At 51.8% G+C, this 19843-nt stretch overlaps 2 protein-coding genes across 6 annotated transcripts; both read right to left on the reverse strand.

The window, feature by feature from the left end:
• Positions 1 to 231: 231 nt before the first annotated feature.
• Positions 232 to 13311, reverse strand: MAG (myelin associated glycoprotein). 5 transcript variants are annotated; one of them, XM_045185345.1, is made up of 12 exons: positions 13257 to 13311; positions 11405 to 11464; positions 10864 to 10932; positions 10560 to 10689; positions 10321 to 10484; positions 8874 to 9170; positions 8485 to 8742; positions 6854 to 7114; positions 2981 to 3268; positions 2546 to 2705; positions 1725 to 1824; positions 232 to 750 (listed from the first exon to the last, which is right to left on the reverse strand). In XM_045185345.1, the coding sequence occupies exons 3-12, from the start codon at positions 10907 to 10909 to the stop codon at positions 586 to 588; spliced, it is 1869 nt and encodes a 622-aa protein (XP_045041280.1). In that variant the 5' UTR covers positions 10910 to 10932; positions 11405 to 11464; positions 13257 to 13311; the 3' UTR covers positions 232 to 585. The 5 variants fall into 5 exon arrangements, with proteins under 5 accessions (XP_045041280.1, XP_024433284.2, XP_024433285.2 ...); XM_024577516.3 differs by adding an exon at positions 1427 to 1465 and having other exon boundaries at positions 2546 to 2642; positions 10321 to 10689; XM_045185346.1 differs by adding an exon at positions 1427 to 1465 and having other exon boundaries at positions 682 to 750; positions 10321 to 10689.
• Positions 13312 to 17652: 4341 nt separating this feature from the next.
• On the reverse strand, positions 17653 to 19159 carry HAMP (hepcidin antimicrobial peptide). Its single transcript, XM_024577515.4, has 3 exons — positions 19002 to 19159; positions 17938 to 17997; positions 17653 to 17855 (listed from the first exon to the last, which is right to left on the reverse strand). Exons 1-3 carry the CDS (start codon positions 19086 to 19088, stop codon positions 17751 to 17753), a joined length of 252 nt encoding a protein of 83 aa, XP_024433283.1. The 5' UTR covers positions 19089 to 19159; the 3' UTR covers positions 17653 to 17750.
• Positions 19160 to 19843: the final 684 nt, after the last annotated feature.

The following is a 19843-nucleotide window of genomic DNA, read 5'->3' on the forward strand; positions in this document are numbered from 1 at the left end:
TGAAGACAGGAATGACTGTTGTTATGTGAAATCAACCACAAGTCTAATAAGACATTCTGTGGGCCAGATCCTGCCCACAGCTCAAAGTGGGAACAACTTATTGGCAGTTGGCCTGGGCTCAGGGCTGGAATCCCTGGACCTTGCCTCCGAACAGGGCCCAGCACAAGGTAAGGAGGGGGATGGAAGGCTCCCCCAAGGACGGGCCAGAAATCATCAGGATCTAGACAGGTATTTGGCTTTGGGGCATTTATTTCATGTCCCTTCAGTACACACCCTGGGGCCAGGTGTTGGGGAGAAGACCAGGCGGGGGATAGCAATAAATAACACAAACAGACGAAACTCCCCTCCAGACAGATGAGGTTAAAGGAGGTTAGAGGGGAGCCACACTGTGAGGGTGAGGTGCTGGCAGGGTGGGGGGCAGCTGGGAAGGAGGGGGAGGCCAGGCCCCTAGGACCTCACTGTCACCTGCCCCATCCCTTTCCTGCCCCAGCGCTCACTACTTTTGGGAGGAAGGGAGCCCACAGCCAGTGGGGGCCAGTGAGGGTCCTGAAGGGGTAGTCGCCAAACAGGCTGCCCCCAGCTCCCTCACTTGACACCGATTTCAGCATACTCAGCCAGCTCCTCTGTCAGGGTGTAGCTGTCCTTGGTGGGTCGTTTTCCCAGGTCTGAGTGAGAAAAGCTCAGGTCCAGCTCTGGGCGCTCCCCACGAAGGCCCAGAAGCCTCCTCTCCGATCCCAGGCGCCTCTCACTCTATGAAGGGAAACAATCCATTAGAAGAGTCCTGTTCTGCCTTTTCCAGATGTAAGGCTGGAGTTGCTTTCACCCTCACAACCCCAGAGTTGAGTTTCAAAGCCCTGTGTGAACCTTTTTTTCTCAAGGACCCCCAGCCCAGGCAGCCCCACAGTCCCCACCCAGGTCCCACTCTGTGTTGCCCACACTGATCCCCCTTTGCAACACCCTCCTCATCACTGACCCTGATAATAGCCTATGAATTCAACAAGTTCAGGAAGACTTCTTCAACATGGGAATTTGGGGGGCACACAATTCAATCCATTAACACCTTTCCAGAGTAAAACCACCTGGTTGGATCCCACCTTTCCAAATGTTTGTACATGCCTGGCTCCATAAGTCCGTACCCTATGTTTGGGTCTGGTGTGGTCCCCCCTTAATCTTGACAATCCTGAAGGTGTGATCTCATTTCCCTTTCATGCTTTCCACCCCCAATACACAAACATACATGAGCCTTTTTATGACAGACACATGGAACAGTGGCCACAGACAGACAGAAGGGAGCAGCAATGGGACAGGAGTACTGGGCAGGGCAGACTTAACAGGGGACCATCCTGGACTCCTGGCAGCGACGCACACACATGGATGACAGCCCCCAGGCCCAGAGGCAGGCACACTGAGGTCCCCCCAAACCTACCTCCTGGGCTGCTCATTCCAGGGTAGAGACCTCTCTGGACTATTGGAGAAGGAAATGCAGTCATAGACCCAGATGAGGGCTTCCTTTGAGCCTGAGCCCCAGAGCCCCCTTCACAGTCTCAGCCTAAGCATCCCTCCCAGGCCATGTCCAAGCCAGCCCTCCTCTCTTTGTCCTTTTCCTTCCTAAGGAGCCTGGCCTCCCCTCTGGTGCTTGGCCTCTCAGGCCCCTCCCAGGCCCCCAGTGTCCTTGACATCCAGGTTCTACAACTAGCCTGGAGCCACATGGCTCTGGCCCTTACCTCATACTTCTCCGGTGCCCCAGAGATGCGGAAGTCACTGCTGAACAAGACTGGGGGGTTGTCCCCTGCTGAGAAGCTGGGGCTCTCTGTCACGTTCTTCCTGCAGGGCAGGACATGGCAGCCCAAGTGGGACTCCTAGGCCTCCCATCCCCCTCTATTTCTGTATCTCCATCTACCTTAGGAGTTTGGCCCAAGGGACCCCAGAGTTGTTCCCACCCATCTCTCTAGGACAAGGCAGATGGCTCTTTAAATAACCAGCCTCCTCCTATCCACCACTGCCCATCCCTCCCCTGCTTTGTGGCTGAGGATGAGCCACCTAGCTCCTGGTCTCTGACACTTTTCAAGACCCCAGCCTGGCTTCTCTGGGTTCTCTTCATATGATCTGGGTCTGTCTGTCCCTCTTGCTGCCAAGATATGGAGTAGGGATATTAATTCATTTTCCAGAGAGCCACAAGGAAGAAAAATAACAGCACAGTTGTGGCAGGTGGGTGTGGTTTGGGGCTAGGGATGGTTTTTGTTGCCACACATCTGTGTAGTCATTGGTGATTGCTGTAGCTGCAAGCCAGGGGATGCTGGCTTTTCCCATCATACCTCTTGGAGGGCAGGAGATCATAGCAGAGAAGGTGGGGGAAATAGGAAATGGTTGGTGGAAAGTGCTTGGCTCAGACAGTGGCATGTGTATAGGGTCCCTTTCTCCTGCATCCAGCTGAACATTCATTCTCAGCAGAATACACCCTCCCCCACCGACACAGGGCTGCCCTCCCTTGCCCATCCGCCAGCTCCTCTCCCCATTCCCAGGTCAGCCCTGATGGGGCACTCACTTTCTGCGTGTCTGGGTAATGTAGCAGACGATGGCAATTAGGATGGCAAAGGCAACAACAGCTCCCACAGGCCCAATCTTGGCCCACATCAGGCGGTCTGAGAATAAAGAAAACCCAGGTGCCCTCAGGGCTGCTGGTGGGAGTGAAGACACTGGTGTTCCTAGGAGATGGGCAGGGACATTAGTGATAGTGAAAAATAGCTGGCACATCCTTGCACCGACTGACTAGTCTGGAGGGTCTGGGGAGGGTCTAGTATAGGCAAACTTGCGGCAGCCTCTCCTTACCAACCAAAAGGGCCTCTTTACCACTTGGTCAACCTGCATAGCCTGACCCATGCTCGGTGGCTGATGGTCAGTCAGCTTTGGGGAGAGGAGCCTGGATCCAAAAGGAGCCCCTCTGTTCCTGTGGCTCCCAGCCCCAGGCCACACCACTCACGGGCTCCCTGGAAGGGCAGCTCCAGGCTCTTGGTGCCATAGAGGTTGCGGGAGGTACAGATGACCCGTGGCGGGGCCTGGGCCTGTCCCCGCAGCGTGAGAATGCTGGTAAGCAGCAGGCCACTGCGCTCAGAGTACACGAACTCCCGCTCTGTCTCGTTCACCGTCACGTTGCGTGAGGGCAGCTCAAAGGCCACAGAAGGTTCCGGGTTGGATTTCACCACACACAGGCATTGCACTGTGTCTCGGGCCGCTGCACAGTGGGACTCCAGAAGGATCACAGGGGCAACTGTGGGACAAAGTCAAGACTTGAGTGGGCTGTAGACAACTAGAAGCCAGGACTCCTTGGCTGAGGGCCAAGAGCAGGGTGGTAAGCTGTCATAGAAATGTTCTGCATTTCCTCTTTTGCACTATCCCTGTGTGCCGTTTCTAACCTAGTTCACATAGTAAAACATAAATCACATCATGACACTCCCTGCTCAAACCTGTCCTCCAATTGCTCTGAGTCACTTAGAATAAAATCCAACTTCATTTTTTTAAAAGATTTTATTTATTTATTTTTAGAGAGAAGGGAAGGGAGGGAGAAGGAGAGGGAGAGAAACATCTATGTGCAAGAGATGCATCAATTGGTTGCTTCTTGCACGCCCCCAACTGGAGAACTGGTCTGAAACCCAGGCATGTGTCCTGACTGGGAATCAAACAAGCAGCCTTTGGGTTCGTAGGCTGGCACTCAATCCACTGAGACACACCACCCAAGGCTAAAATCCAACTTCTTTGTCTTTATCCACAAGGCCCTGTGGGAACTAGCCACTCTCTGATCTCCTTTTCTTACCCTGAAAGGCTTATTCCTTTCCAGTCTCACTGGCTTCCCTGCTGTTTCTCAAGTTTATGGAGCTTTCCCCCACCCAGTTATTTGTATTTCTCTCTCAGCCTGGAAGACTCCCTGAAGGTACCTTCCCTTCTCACTCCCTCACTCCATGAAGGTTCTACCCAGATACTCGGACACTCTCTTGCTTCATTAACTTCACTCCCTGTCCCACTAGGTTTTCTCTCCAGCACTCATTTCTACACATGTTATACATTGATATGGCTTGTTTCTCTTTTCCATGAAGACAGGCTCTCTTTCTGTCTCCACTCTGTTGCCCACACTTAAAATATGCCTTTCAAGTAGCAGAGCTCTGGAAAGATTTGTGGGGTGAGTTATTGAATTCTGCTGACTCCCCCTTCAGGCCATCCTGCAGATGTCCCTACTGACTCCACAGAGCCCGTCCTGCAGTCTGACCCTCATGCCCTCACAGTATTCCCCAGTGCCATAAGCACCAAACACCACCCTCCACCCAAGACCATTCGGTTGAGCTTTGCTTTGCTGACACTTATATATTTTTTAAATGGTACATGTATGATAATTTTCTTTAATTTTCCAAAATATGAAATTATAATAGAACTTTGAATGTTGTTTTCAAAACTATATTCTCACCCTGGCCAGTGTGACTCAGTGAATTGAGTACCAGCCTGCGAAACAAAAGGTTGCTGGTTCAATCCCAGTTAGGGCACATGCCCGGGTTGCAGGGCAGGTCCCCAGTAGGGGACATGTGAGAGGTAGCCAATCAATGCTTCTCTCCCTCTTTCTCTGTCCCTTCCCCTCTCTCTAAAACTAAATAACTAAAATCTCTTTTTAAAAAACTATATCCTTTTTCTTTCCTGGAGAGGCCAGCACTCCCCTCTGCTCACTCCAGTCTGAATTCTGGTTTTCAGTTCTAACCAAAACCCACTTACACACAGGCAAAAGACCCTTGGCTCACCAACCCCACTTATTTTCAATTTCAAACAAAAAAGAATATGCAAGTGACAGTGATGGACCAAGAGTCATGTGACCAGATATATTTGCAAGAGAGATGATTCTAATCAGAACCTCAATGCATACACATATCTAAGTCTAGTAAATTAAAAATTATATGCCCCAATTCTGTTTAAGCACACATGCGCCATGCTTGCTGTAGTGTTACCGAATTAACACAACACGGAGCAAATCAATAACGACAAACCTGAACTCACAGAAATTAAAATTTAAAAAAACCCTTTTATTCAAGACTACTGATGCTCCTGTGAGAATGTCTGCCCTAGATTCTGCTGGGACACTGGTACTCTGCCTGCATGTGATCAGCCTCTTCGAAGCTTCGCAGGCAACCTAGGAGACCCGTGAAGCCCCAATTGACACTAGACGTACCCCAAGTGACCTTCAATTCTCCTTAGTTAAGGATTAATGATAATACACACCTGCTTCACAGGGCCATTAGAAGGGCTTAGCAAAATAACATCTGTAGAGGATGTAATCATGACCCAGAGGAGGTCCTTAATGCCCATTTGCTGCCACCACTATTATTATGTGGGGGAGGGGGGGTGGGTCTGTGACTGACAATGTATATGAGATGGTGTTATGTGTATGTTCAGTGGCTGCCATCAGGTTCTCAGAGGGTTCTGAGTCTTAAACTTAAGGATCACTGGCTTGAGGTGTGACAGGGAAAAGGGTAGAGCAGAAGAGGGAAGCTGGACCCAGAAAGGTGCATATGGAGAAGACAGAGTATGGCACAACCCACATGCAGTGATCACACTGTATGCTGTGAGTGACCAGAGACCAGAAGGAATGTGGCCAAAGGTTGAAAGGTTAGCAAAGGAGTGAACAACCATAGCATTGACCTGGAAGATGTCTCTCCAGGAATAATCTATAGCTACCTTGTACTGATTATCACCATACATACAGAACATTGAATATGGACTGTGCTCAGCATCTTCTGGCAAACTTGTGTGGTGGGGACCATTGTAAGTGGATTAATTGAGGCTGGGAGTAGTGAAGTTTGGAGACTAGTGCCAGAGGTCAGGTCAGAGCTGAGGAGGAAGCAGGAGCAATGGAAATATGGAGGCAACATTCCAGAGGGAGTTGCTGGAGGAGGGGGAATCAAAACAGTGACTTGGGAGCTACAACCCAGATTGGTGGCCAGGGTGGAGGTTGGTGTATTGGTGGTACGGTCCATAGAGAGGAGGTCAGGAGGGGTGCTAGCTAGCTGGCAGTGGACTAATGAGTTTTATTTCCATAGCAGTTAGCTTTTCATGTTGCATCATCTCATCTCTCTGGCTATATTCTGTCTGTTAATAAGCTTGGTGTCCTCTTGGTCCTGTCCTCCACCTCTCACTGAGCACACAGCCCTTTGCACATATAACTGCTTGACCACTGACTATATTTTGATGTAATAATGCAGGAAGAAGTCGATTTGGGGCAGTACAGAAGAGTGGAACCAGATCTCCTGGACTTTAATTTTAACTTCTGCCATTTTCTAGCTGTGTGACCTTGGTCAAGTAGCATAGCCTCTCAGGGCCTCAACTTCCTTCTCTGGAAACTAAGGACAATGATAGAACCTCCCATGTACGGATGATCATGAGGATGAAATAAGTGGGACCCTATACAGAGCTTCCAACAGTGCCTGGTACAAGCGACGCTCCACAGGGGTTAGATGTCATGGTTATTATTTTAGTTAATGTAAAGGAATAGTGGCCATATCACACCAGCTCAGGATGGCTCAGGTAACCCCAGGGCTGGCTGTCCTGTTTATAAGGATCCAGAATCTCCCTGGTTAAAAGCACACTCCAGGATGTGGAAACTCTGTTCTCAGGTGGAACTTGCATTTTCTTGCTGTGGATTCTGCTTCCCTGCCTTCCCCATACTTGTCTGCTGGTGCAAAGCTAACCCTTTGTTGGGATATATGGGTACCTCCAGTTACTCAGATGTCCCCCATTAAAACATCTACCTCAGACTTTAGGGGAGACACAAGTCCTGCCAGCTCTCAGCAAGAGAGGGGGGAGAAATGGTGGTACTTACACTCTACAGATAGGTTGAAGGCAGTGGCTCTCTGGCCATACTGGTTCTCAGCCACACACCAGTACTCTCCATCATCCTCAGGTGTGATAGCAGGCAGCTCCAGCTGCAGCTCACTCTCGTAGATGACTGTGGCCAGGATCTGCTTCTCTTTGAAGATGGTGAGAATAGGATCCGGGTTGCTCTGTGTGGAGCACAAGATGGAGACTGTCTCCCCCTCCACAGCCACCACTGTCCCATTCACTGTAGGCTTCCAGGGTGCATCTGGGGGCAGAACAAGGGACCGATGATCAGAAGTCAGCAAGTACCTCTCCTGCCTGCCACCTCCCACCCCCCAAATGTGACCCCAGATACCCCAATCCAAGCACACCAGCTCAGGATGGCTCAGGTAACTCCAGGCCTGGCTGTCCTGTTTACAAAAATAGGGACTCTATAGCCAGAATGCTTGTGTTTGAATCTGGGCCCTGTCCTTTCCAGCCGTGTGTGGGCCTAGGTCTTATCTGGGCCTCATTTTTAATCTGAGAAATGGGTTTAATAATAGTCCCAACTTGCCCTGGCCAGGTGGCTCAGTTGGTTGGAGCATTGGCCCATACACCAAAAGGTTGCGAGTTTGATCCCTGGTTTGGACACATATGGGAGGCAACCAATCGATGTTTCTCTCACGTTGAAGTTTTTCTCTCTCTCTCTCTTCCCTTTCCTCTCTCTCTAAAATCAATAAACACTTCTTTGGGTGAGGATTTAAAAGTGATAATAATCCCAACTTCATAGGGGTCACTGTCACTAAGTTACAGGCACTGTTCTAGCCTGAATGAGGTAGACGAAGATCCCTGACAGTGTGGGCGGATGCTGTGTAAGTAAGTAGAATATATCATTGGCAAATTGGGCGTAAATGCTTTGGAAAAAAAGGAAGGGAGGGATGGGAAATCAGGGTAGTTACAGTTTTAGCTAGGATAGTAAGGACAGGTTTCAGTGAGAGTAGCAAGAGGTGGGAGGAGCCAGCCTCTGGGATGCCTGGGGGAAGAACATTTGCGTAAAGCAGTCAGAAAGTGCTGAGCACATGTTGGCTGTAGCTGTCATTATTATTATCCCAAGCCCTGGCATTTTGCCCCAGTAAGCATTTGTGAATGAAAAAATGAATGAACGACCTCTCCTGGGTTCCTAGCTAAGAATCCTGTCTGACTAGCCCTCTCCTCCAGGGCCCCATAACATACTGGTATGCACAAGGGACTGGGTGAGGCCTGGGGTCCCCCCAATTCTCCCATTAAAACTGTAGTGGGGCTCATTTTAAATGCAGATTCCAGGGCCAAGCCCAGATCTACTACTAGGTCAGGCAGGGCTGCACCGGAAACTGAATACAACCATTTTTCTCAGGTGACAGAGACTTATCTGTCTTCTATGACTGTTCTGGGGATGAAAGTGGTGCAGAGCTGGTGTTCACTGGATATTTGTGCAAAGAATGAAGAAATGCCTTGTCCCCAGCCCTCTTCTCCATCTTCACCTCCACCGCTGTTCTGTTCCTGACACGCCCTGGGCCAGCCCCGTCCCGCCCCACCCTGGGCGACGCCCCTTTCCCCCATAATCTCTGCTCCGCAGCTCCAGTGCCAGGGGAGTGTGCACACAGGGCGGCCACTCACACATGACACTGAGCCCCACAGTGCGATTGTCCTGGCCGTAGGCGTTCTCTGCCAGGCAGGCGTAGACGCCGTCCTCCCCGGGGGTCACCTCTTCCAGCTCCAGGAACAGACTCTCGGCTACGGCCTCCTGGAGCACCGTGCCATCCCGCATCCAGGTCAGCAGCGGCAGCGGGTTGCTGTCAGCCCCACAGAGCAGGCTGACGTGGGAGCCCTCGATGGCCTCCACTGAGGAGTTCATCTCCACAATCACGGGCGGGTCTGAGGCCGGCGACACAGCGAGGTCAGCCGGCAGGTGCTGCACGCCTCTTCTGTCCCGGGAACCTCCCTGCCCCCGCCCCCCCCCCCGTCCCCGCCCCCTCCCCCGCGACCAGGCCCGCACCCAAGCTCACACTTGACGTCTAGACTGGCGTAGCCCTCGAACTGCAAGGTGGTGTTAGGGAAGGAGGCCTGGCAGCCCAGCCGGTGGCCGTTGGCCTCTCTAGTGGGCACGAAGTGTAGCAGTGACACCTGCACCCAGGTGCCCTCGTCCTCGCGCAGCCGACCCAGCACGGTGGGCTCCCCCAGCCCATTGTGGCCCAGCCAGCTCAGCTCTGGGCGCAACTCTGGGCAGTTGTCAGGCACCATGCAGCTGACCTCCACTTCCGTGCCTGCCACCACCTCTGGAGGGACCACGATGTTGGGGGTGTCTATGAGAGGTGGGGAGAAGGAGGATTGAGGAAGCAGACACCCCCACCTTGCCCAACTCCGATCCTGGTACCTGGTCCCCTCCCCTTGAAACAGAATTCCCTAAAACCCTCACACAGAAGCCCTGCACAGATCCAGCTGCAGACGTGACAGGAATGAACATATACTGGTCTGAGTACTTCACAAGCGCTGAACTTGCCAGTCCTTCCAGACATGCTGGCAGGGAACTGAGGCCACAGCTGGCAAAACCAAGCTTCAAACCCCGTCACTGTGGCTTCGTCATCTGTGCATCTTACACTACAACACAGTCCTTGCGAAACCTGTCTCCTCCCCCATGTTTGTTCTGGTTTACTTCCATCTGTTTTGGGGGGCATGCACGTGTGTGGGGAGGAGTCTCTTTCTGCATCAGGATCAGGGTTGCAGTCTGGCTCCTTGTAGACTAGATGCTGATGGGGAGCCTAAATCTAAGACCTCCAGGTAGTAATCTTCTCAGAAACTAGGCAGTAGAAATGCCCGAAATCAAGCAGTTGGCCCTACTCTGATTGTCAAATTTGGCCCAGAGCTTCATTTTCTCTGGTCTAAATTTAGGAGTTAAAAAAAGACATATATATGAATCAGCAGCTAATGTTTAGGAATTAGGAGATCACAGGGAAATTCTGGTTTCTTTTGAAAATTCGGTCTGCCTAGTAGCAATGGCTCTGCATTCTCACCCAGCACCAGTTCTGCTCTGAGCACTTGACAACCATTCATTCACTGAGCTTTAAATGCTGCTCTTATCCCCACTTTACAGAAGAGGGAACCAAGGCTCAGAGAAGTTAAGTAACTTGTGCACAGTTGCCCAGTGAACACAGGGATCAAGATGTCTTATCCCTTGGGCCCCGCTGCCTTTTCCCCAGGTGTTTCTAGAAGATTAAGAGCACCCCTTTCCCGCTGAGGGCAGCAAGACAGTTTGGGGCCCCACTTCACTAAATTTTGCCATTTGCCTGGTCCCTGTGGGCACTGCGCTTTGCACCCCTCAGCCTAACAAACAAGTCCCTGGATCTGTGCTGGAGAGACCTCCCTGGAGAGGTGCTTGGGAAGACTTCCTGCTGTTCCCCTGCCTGCCCCAGGGATGCCCCTGCCCCATGCTTATGCAGCCTCCGGGGGACTCACTGATGATGTCCAGGACGCTGTGCTCAGAGAAGGTGTACTGGTTGTAGCCCCCTAAGTCCCCGCGGAAGTAGTACTTGCCGCCAAGCTCAGGGCTGAGGTTGCTGAGCAGGAGGGTGCAGTTGCGCAGGCCCAGGTCCCCCAGGAGGCGGCTGCGGCCCTGGAAGCTTTCATGGACAACTTGGGTACGTGACTTGAAGACCACTGGGGGGTAGTTTTTCGGGTAGGGGCTATTGAAGTACCAGACGCCGTGCACGATGGCAGGCCGCAGTTCGTCAGGGAAGTCGAAGCGGCAGGGGATGGAGACGCACGTGCCCTCGAAGGCCGAGATGGACGATGGCATCCAGGCACCCCAGTGACCGCCTCGAGAGGCTGCAAGTAAGCAGGACTGCTGAGGCCGAGGGCCATGTCCTGACTGAATCACCCCTTCCTCGTTCCCATCACCTTCTCACAGTCTGTGGGGTCTTGGGACCTATAGAAACAACCCCAGCCTGCTTGGGGCCAAGACCCCACAATCCCCAGCCACCCCCACCCCCCAACCATTACCTGCAATCATAATCCAAAACAGGGGCAGTGTTGTGAGGAATATCATTTTGTACAGCAGGTGAGTGACAGCTGGAGAAGGAAGAGGAGGGGGTTAAGGGTCAAGAGAAGTGAAAAGGGGTGCTTCTAATTAAGGATTCAGGAGGGGGCTTGTTCAGATGGTAGGTGTTGCTGCTATTAATATTTATAATTACTAATATTTATGTGGCATTCACCATGCACCATTCCTCAGTGCTTTGCTCTGCTGTGTTAATTCATTTGATCTCTTTGAGGTAGTTACAATTATTATCCTCATTTTATAGCTGAGGTCCAGAGAGGTTAAGTAACTTGTCCATGGCCACGCAGCTGGCAAATGACAACTAGGATTCAAGCTCTATCTACCTGGCTCCAGGTTTGCAGACTTAACCACCCAAATGTCCTGTCTCTCTGTGGTAGTAATATGCTGACAATGATCTTCATCACCACTGTGCCCTTGGGGGTCCCTAGAAGTAAGGACAGAGCCAAGGCTGAACCAGCAGCAGGAGGAAGGAACACTGCCCCTCACCTCAGTGTCCCTGAGTTGGGAATGTCTTCTGGTCCCACTTGAAGATGTCAGCCAGCGACCCTGGAACAAGAGTCAGGCAAGTGCAACAGGTTGGGGGCCTGAGAACCCCCTGTGCCTCTCTTTCAGCATCTGCTATGAGTCATGGCCTGTTATAAGGCCACATGGATGCTTGGGACCCTCCCACAGCCCGGGAGCTACTCTACATGGGATCAACGCCCCCCATACCTCCCCCTAAAACTGCCATGGATGACTGTGGGGAAGGAAAAGGGAGTGACAGAGCATTAAGAGGGGAGAAGGATGTGGTGAGTGGGGTGAGGCCTGGGGGTGGCAGGCAGAACCCAGTGCCATCAATGACTGGGTTTCACAGCATCAACATTCCCAACATGCCGTGTGAATTCCTGCCGCCCGCTCCCACCCCACAGACAGCCCCTGCTGTCTCCACCCTCAGCAGAGGCCAGTGCCCGGCACAAAAGAGCCCTGTTCCCTCAGGGAGAGGATGCTGCCTCTTGGAGGACTCCTGGGGTAGTAGGTGGGGTGAGAGAAAAGTTGTCACTCCTAGCTGGGCTCTACATGGGTCCAGGAAGGACCAGAGATTGGGAGGTAGGGAGACCCTGGCATCTGGCTGTTCTGTGGGTCCCCTCAGAGTGGGCGCCAAGGTTTCCAAGTAGCCTTTGCCACCCTCTTCCCACAGACACAGATGCGTACATAGTCAGTCACATGCAAATTCTGCTATGAAATATGATAGATCTAGACCCAGCCAGAGGAGCAGACTTGTGCGATAAAGACTCATGAGGATACCCAATCGGTGCAAACAGGCACTGTAACCCCGGTGCCCACAGAATGCCAGCACACACAGTCATAGACACACACACACACTGCCTTCCTCCTGCCCACTTCACACCTGCACTGACGTAGGCACAGCATTCAGGCATGCACGTGGCCCTGCCTCCATGCCATGCTCATGAGAACACTCTGACTTGTACACTCACACCAAGGAGTAGCTAAGGACAGACCCGCCTAGATACATGCTGATGGACACAGGGCTGACAGCACCCTTGCACCTGTGGTGGGAAGTTGCAGGAGACAGATGCAGGGCCTGAGCAGACATGTGAAACGATCGTGTAGACCAAGCATTCTTAATGGGGATGAACACTGGTTCTTGGGGTGGGGGCAAGAAAAGCCAGTTTTGCCAGTGATTTGTGACTCTCCCCAGGGCCTCAGTACACAAACATACATACAGCCTATTGTAGTAGTGAGATTCATAGGGGGAGTGGGATTTAGGAAAAACAGGTCTAAAAATTTTCCTTAGTGGTGTATAATGAAAAAAAGGTTGACAAACACTGATATAAATTAAGACCCACCCAGGAGAGGTGGGCGCGCGTGCGCACACACACACACACACACACACCTTGTTGTGCTCCCAACTGCTGCAACTTGCTCACTCACAGCCCACTGCCCCACCCCCTCTCAGAGAGCAGGATGCAGGTGTCTCGTCACCTGGGCATCAGTCCATCTGCACCCCGCCTCAGGCTGCTTCCACCACATTTGCCCCGAACTTGGAAGCCCCAGGGCAGCTGTTTCTGCATAACCTCCACCACAAGGGGTGCTGAGAAGGGCCCTTGGTTCTCTCCCTGAAGTTTCTTCCCAAAGTACTGTCACTGTCCTGCCATGGTCTCAGCTCATTCCAAAGTCCTAAAGAACAACTCCTCTGCCCCCAACATCCTAAATTAGTGGCAGTTCACAGCAACCATCCTCACTTTGCACATGCTTCGAGTGCCCCTGGTCCACCCTCTCAGTCCTAGCCCTCGGTTCCCACCCTGTCGCTGGCCCCTCTTGGAGGCTGTGTACTCACCAGGATGCTCCTGTGTCTGCACCCTCTGCTCCTCAGCCCAGCTCACAGTCCCCTGGCCTCCCAGGGTCTAGGCCCCCACTTGCTGGCCCCTCCCCTCCCCCTGGGTGCCAGGGGCCGCCTGCCTCCAGGGCCCAGCTCCTCCCCATCCTCCGGGGGGAGGGGGGCACAAAGGGGCCCTTGTCATCACTGCTCAACTAGGCAGCCTGATGCCTGGGTTCTACTAGCTCCTTCTTGGAGGGGGTGGGGGATGCTGCCTCACTTATTCCCCTCCATCCTCCATCGCTGTGCACCCTGGTTCTGAGTCCCTGGGAGGGCATTCTAATATTTCTGAACATCTCAGACTGAGAAACAGAAGGCATTGTCCTCAGCATCCAGGGAATCTCAGTGACAACGATAGGTATAACCTTGATCAGAGGCTGGTGTGGGTGGGAGGAGGAGGCTTCAGTGTCACCTCCACCCTCACTTACAGTCACTTCCCTAGGTCACGTTTGATGCTTGCATCTGGTCTATGTTCTTCTAGGCTCTCCTTGTCATCAGAAATGACCTTAGATATTGACTGTCCGTTCTCATGAGAGCATGACCTTCAGAAGGGTAAGGGCTTTGCCTGCTTATTGCCAATCTATCCTGTTGTAGAACAGCTACTGGCACAGTTAAGCTTCATGAATGCAGAGTGGGTGCAGGAATGTGCCTATCTAATAACCTGTGGCACCTTCTGACTGGAGGCCTGTGCACTTGTTCCTTCCTCTTGGAAAGCTCCCCTACCTCATCCCACCCCCACTCTGCCAGAGATAAAACTCCCTGAGTGGATGCCATTTCCTCCTGAAGCCTACCTGCCTTCTCACCAAGCCAAAGCTGTTCCATTTATTTATTATTATTATTATTATTTTTAATCCTCACCTGAGCATATGTAGAGAGGGAGGAAGGAAGGGAGAGAGAGAAAGAGAAACATTGATAGGAGAGAGAAACATCAATCGGTTGCCCCTTGTACACTTCCTGACCAGGGATCAAAACTGAAACCTAGGTATGTGCCCTGTCCAGGGATCAAACTCTCAAGCTTTTGGTACATGGGATGATGCTCAGTCCACTGAGCCACCTGGCCAGGGCAAAGCCCTCCCATTTGAATGTGACCCTGTCTGTCCACAGCCCTCAACATGTCTGCCACCTGCACTGTCAGTGAGCCAAGAGCACCCAGAGGTGTTTCTGTCTGTCTTATTCATTCTGTGTCCCTAAAACAGAGCCTCTGCCCAGTGCTCAACAAGGGCTGTGCTGACTCTGAGCTCGGTGGGGACCCTCTGTGGGCAGATTCCACAGTGATCCTCCTGCCACCGCAGCCCCTCCTATTGGTCATGATTTTTGCAAAGTGCTGGCCGGGAGCTGGCAGTGGTTTCACAAGTGTAGTAGTGGCTTGACCATGAGCTGCTCAGCCATACTGGGGCATTTTCTGTCTCCCTTTAGGCCAGAGCAGTGGGGAGGGAGGGAGGGAGTGTTCTTTCTCCCAAGAAAAAACCTGGGTGGGTGGGGTGGTGGTGAGGGGCGGGAAATCCCTCAGACAGGGAATTGAGGAGTCAGAGAAGGCTGGGGGGAGGGGGGAGGGACAGTCCCATCCCCACCTCAGGCTTCATGATGTCAGACTCTGCCCGTGCCTTTCCCAGTCAGGAACAAAGGCCCATTGAGAGTGGGGTGGGGCTTGAACGCCTGGGTCCTGGAGAAGAGAGGGGCCTGGTGCCTGGGGTGTAGGGGAGGATACCATGATCCTGGGGTACTCATATGCTTACAGCCTTCAGTATCAGCACCAACCGCCTTGGGCTCATGTGCCTGTGCAGTTTTGGGGGTATAGCTCCTTTCTGGGTGTGAACTGAAGGCTGTTCCTGGGAGAAGCATGCACAGGAGAGTGAGTCCCACGGACAGCAGTGGCTACTACCTCCGAAGTCTGAAAACTCCGATCCAGAGCACAGATGGCCTCAGGGGCTAGAGAGCACGGAGCCTGCCTAACTCCAGAGGGGCCTCTGCTTGCCCAGCTTCCCACACTGCCAGCTCAGCCGATCCTTCCAGACGGGCGGGGCCGTTAGTTTGCTAGGGCTACTATGACAAGGTACCACAAACTGAATGGCTCAAAAAACAGTTTATTATCTCACAGTGCTGGAGAATAGAAGTCTGAAGTCCATGTTGGCATTTGGTTCCTCTGAGGGCTGTGAGGTCTATTCCTTTCCCCTTGGCTTGTAGATGGCTGTTTTCACATTCGCATGGCATTCTCCCTGTGTGAGGGTCTCTGTGTCCAAATTTCCCCCTTTTAAAAGGACACCAGTCCTATTAGATTAGAACCCATCCTAAAGACCTCATTTTAAATTGATCGTCTCTCCAAAGACGCTTTCTCCAAATAAGGTCACGATCTGAGGTACTGGGATTTAAAACTCCAACTTATAAATTTGGAGGAGGGGGACACAGTTCAAACCATAACATCAGAAGTTCAGATTTTTATGTGAGATACCTTGCTTGGTATTAGCCCAATTTTATCTAAAATATTGTGCAGACCAAGCAAAACTCGTCTTAGGGCAGAATCAAGCCCTCAGGCCCACTTGTTTAATGCTCTCGAGTGGGAGCTGGTGCTTGGTCCAACTCAGGAGCACTTGCTGCCCTCAGCCAGAATTGGCAGCTTTGTACAAGGAGTCCTCAAAGTGCAGCCCCCAGGCCAGCCTGGGAGCTGGTTAGAAATGCACGTTCTAGGGCCCCACCTCAGCCTGCTGAGTCAGGAACTCTGGCAATCTGCACTTCACCAGGCCCTCCAGGAGGTTTGGGTGCACACTGAAGTTTGAGTGCCTCTGCCTCTCATCTCTAAGACCACCTGGAGAACTTGCTAAAATGAGCCAGGAGTACTCAATGTCATTAAATGTACTTAGTAATTTCAGGTTTCCCACCTCCCGGGTATTTATTGAGGGAATCTGAGAGTCCCCTACCTTCCTGTCGACACCGACCCTTTGCATCAGTGAAGGATTTGACAGTTTCCAAAAGCTCTTTCACACTCATTCCTGGCAGAGCGGTGCAACAGCCCCATCACCTGAGAACTATAGAGACACTTTGTCCTTCTCTACTTGTGGAGGTGGTGTTTCAGAGCCAGGAGAGGGTGCCTGTGGGATTCTACAGCTAATGGAAGGCCAGGATCTCCAGCTTGCCTTCCTCTCCCGCCCCTCAGTCTCAGTCTCAGTTCAGGAAACCCTCTCTCAGAGGATGAGCCTCTCGTGCTTCGAAGGCAGAAGGCAGAAGTTTGTGGGTTACCAGACTTAACCAGCTCCCAGTTGGATTAAGTTTGGCTCACACAGTGTTGATTTGAAAAAATCAAATTCCTTTTATCAGTTGCCAAGATTTTAAAAAAATCAGGAAATTTCACATAACAGTAAGGATTGCCACGTTCTCTTGAAAAGCTGTAGCTGTGTTCCACCTGCCTTTGAGCATGGCAACCATCGCTGAGAGCCCTCTTTAGACGGGATCCAGGCCTCCCACTGCCCTTCCACACATAGCAGTGAGGCCAGATGGCCAAGGCCCTTTCTCATCACACTACTGCTGATGTTTTCTCATGAGCTGAGAATATAGTGAATTGCATGTTTGTTTCTATCAAAAGTGGGGAAATCAGATAAATTGAGAGGAATGCAGTTTTTAAGAATGGGAGGGACCTTAATTCCTCATGGAGGTGAACAATATTCTCTTATGCGTCTCACTTGCAAAGTGTATTCTTACTGGGAGATTAAAACCTAAGATGCTCCTATGTCTCAGATCCACACCTCACTCACTTACACATCTGTTTGGAAGGCCAGTGTTCTCAAACTGTTTGGTTTCAAGAACCATTTTTGCAAAATGATTGAGGACTCCAAAAAAATTCATTTAAGTGGGTTATACATATAGTTGCTTAACATGTTGGAAATTTAAATTGGGAAATTTTTAAAGCACAAGCCAGTCCATTAGCCATCAGAGTGATGATGTCATCATATGTCACAGAGCTTCTGGAAAACCCCACTGTACACTCAAGTGAGAGTAAACGTGAGAGTTAAAGAGACAAGTAACATCTTAGTCGTGTTTGCCTGTGGAGCCCTAGTGGGAGCCCCAGACCTGACTTTGAGAACCCCTGCTAGGCATTTGAGTTTGTCACCTGTTTCAAGACTTTAAGGGAAAGAAAGTTTGTCTAGTTTTCATTCCCTGCTATGGCAATAAATATTCTAGGTCTTATCAGATGTGGCTTAAAGAAGAACAGATAACATTTCCTTTACCAAGCTTCCTTGCAACCCCAGTACACAGCAACCCCACACATCCCACCGAGTACTGGCACTTACCAGACAGTGAACAAGCCTCTGGCACAGGCCCTTGGCAGGGAGAAAGGGCAACAGACACACACTCTGGTTTGGAAAACAAAAGCTAGAACCAGCTATTTTATTCCAAGACCATTCACCAAGTGTTGGGGGGTGACAGGAATAAATAAGGGAGGGAGGGGAGGGCCAGGAGGCTCTACGTCTTGCAGCAGATCCCACACTTTGATTTATGGCAGCAACCACAACAGAAGATGCAGATGGGGAAGTGGGTGTCTCGCCTCCTCAGCCTCTGGAACCCAGGCTGTGGGAAGAAAGGGAGAGTGAGTGGGTGTGGGCCCAGGGGAGGCTGTGGAGGCTCCAAAGGGAGGTCCAAGTGTTCTCACCGTCAAGCCAGCTGAGGCTCTAGCTGTGTCCTGAGTCTGGAGGTCTGCAAGTTGTTTTGTCTGTGAAAGCAGAAGGGGTATTGAGGATGGCAGGGAACCCAGCAGAGCTCTCAGATTTGGCCCCACCAACCAATTCCTTCCCCAGGGGCTATGTCTGGTGCTCAGATGGAAGCCTTGCTTTCTGGCCTTTTCTCACCTTCCCACAGCAATCTCCTTCCAATAAACAGCCCAAGTCTCCTGCTCTTTCCACAGCCACTGCTCTTCTTTGGGACATCACCTTCCCTGGCCTAGATGCCAGCCCTCACCTGTAACAAGTCTCCCTGCATCTTGTACCTACAATCTGGGCCCCTTGCAGTATCAGTCAGATTGTGGCTTTGCCCATTAGAAGAGCCTGCAGGGCTCTAAGATCCCGCACGTGGAGGAAAATCAGTTTGCCTGACTGCCCGTAAGACTCGGCATATCCATCCCTTGATCTCCTCTTCAAGCACCATCACCTCCACTTCCTAAAGCCTCTGATCATCAAGTACACCATGCTTGCCCCCGTCTCGGGTCTTTGCTTGTCGTCCCCTTCTTTCAACATCCAAGTCATGGGTCAAATAACATCTTCTCACAAAACACTCCTGTTTGACTGCCAGCTCTTGATTCCCCCTGAAGTCCCCCCACCATGGTCACTCTGTCACAATCTCTTATGTTATCTGTGAATAGCATTTACTAAGCACCACAACCCTATGTTTTGTTTTTTTGACTGATTCCCTGACCAGATTGCAAGCACCGTGATAGGAAAAATCTCTCATCTATCTTGTTCACAGCTTGACCCCCACTGTCTAGCATAGGACTTTACACAGAGTAGGTGCTCAATGAATAGCTGTGGAATTAGTTCAGGGCCCCAGTCCCTGCTACTTGTCCCTATTTCTGTACTTTAAGCAGCTGTCCATCCCCTCTTTGCCTGCCTTGCGCCCTGCCCAGTCCTGGGGGTCTCCAGCTGCCCTCAGCAGTCCCCTCTCAGGACCTGACTCTCCAGTCCTAGCTGCCCGCTGGGCCCAAGCCCTGGGGGCTCTCCCCACCTGGTGCAGCAGAACTGAGGCACTGGTAAGGCTGGCCAGGAGGAGGAGCAGGAGACAGGCAGCCTGGATCCGTGTGTTCAGTGCCATCGCGCCGTGTCTAGCTGTCCTGCTTGTAGGTCTAGGACTGCTCTGGTGTTTGGGCTGTTACAGTTGCTTTTATGGGGCCCACAGGGGGAGGCAGGGGTGCTAAGCCCCCTCCCCTTTGTCCTAACTCATTTCCCAGAAGGTAGTGGCGCCAAAAAGGCGGGAGATAAGCGGGAACAGTGACAGGGCACAAGGTTGTGTCACCTTCAGCCAGCAGAGGTGTGTCCAGGGGGTGGGGCAGATGGGGCCACAGACAACACCTCTAGCCAGCCCCCTTGGAAATACTTTCCCTAACACGACGTCACCTTGTTGACCTCAGAAAAAATTCCCCCTTTTGCCCCAGAGGTTGAACAGGTCGAGGAGCACCCCACCCTTCTCTGACACCCTCATTCACGAGGAGTAGCTGTCTCTTACCAGGCCCCTCAGGGGTGCCTGGCACAACTCCCACAGCTTTGGTTCTGTTCTGTAGGGAACACTGCAACAGTCAGATGCAGGAGTGTGGTTGGCACAGAATGTGTGTGATCTTTTCTAAGTGTTAGAATCTTAAGATGTGGCCCTGGTTTGACCATGAAAGATGCTAGTAGTAGTAGTGGCTGTGCCTCACATGCCACAGCAGGTGTGCTGCCTCACTCTTGTGTTAACCCAGCCATACTACCTGTCCTCAAAGCAGCACCTGCCCACCCCATTCCAGACTTTGCACTGCATTCAGAGTCCCTAGCTGCCTCCTCGGCCCATCCCCAAGGACCTGGCTTCCCAGA

Source organism: Desmodus rotundus, chromosome 12 (assembly GCF_022682495.2).
Source record: "Desmodus rotundus isolate HL8 chromosome 12, HLdesRot8A.1, whole genome shotgun sequence".
NCBI classification, from domain to species: Eukaryota; Metazoa; Chordata; class Mammalia; order Chiroptera; family Phyllostomidae; genus Desmodus; species Desmodus rotundus.

What these genes read in the sequence shown, in the direction of transcription:
- MAG (XM_045185344.1), bottom strand. Translation starts at nt 10,909, where the DNA reads ATGATATTCCTCACAACACTGCCCCTGTTTTGGATTATGATTGCAG. An exon ending in CGCCAGTCTAGACGTCAAGT is followed by an intron (nt 8,743 to 8,873) that starts GTGAGCTTGGGT and finishes CGCCGGCCTCAG; the next exon opens with ACCCGCCCGTGATTGTGGAG. An exon ending in CTTCAACCTATCTGTAGAGT is followed by an intron (nt 3,269 to 6,853) that starts GTAAGTACCACC and finishes TTTGTCCCACAG; the next exon opens with TTGCCCCTGTGATCCTTCTG.
- HAMP (XM_024577515.4), bottom strand. Translation starts at nt 19,088, where the DNA reads ATGGCACTGAACACACGGATCCAGGCTGCCTGTCTCCTGCTCCTCCTC. An exon ending in CCTCAGTTCTGCTGCACCAG is followed by an intron (nt 17,998 to 19,001) that starts GTGGGGAGAGCC and finishes CTGCTTTCACAG; the next exon opens with ACAAAACAACTTGCAGACCT. An exon ending in GAGCCTCAGCTGGCTTGACG is followed by an intron (nt 17,856 to 17,937) that starts GTGAGAACACTT and finishes TTCTTCCCACAG; the next exon opens with CCTGGGTTCCAGAGGCTGAG.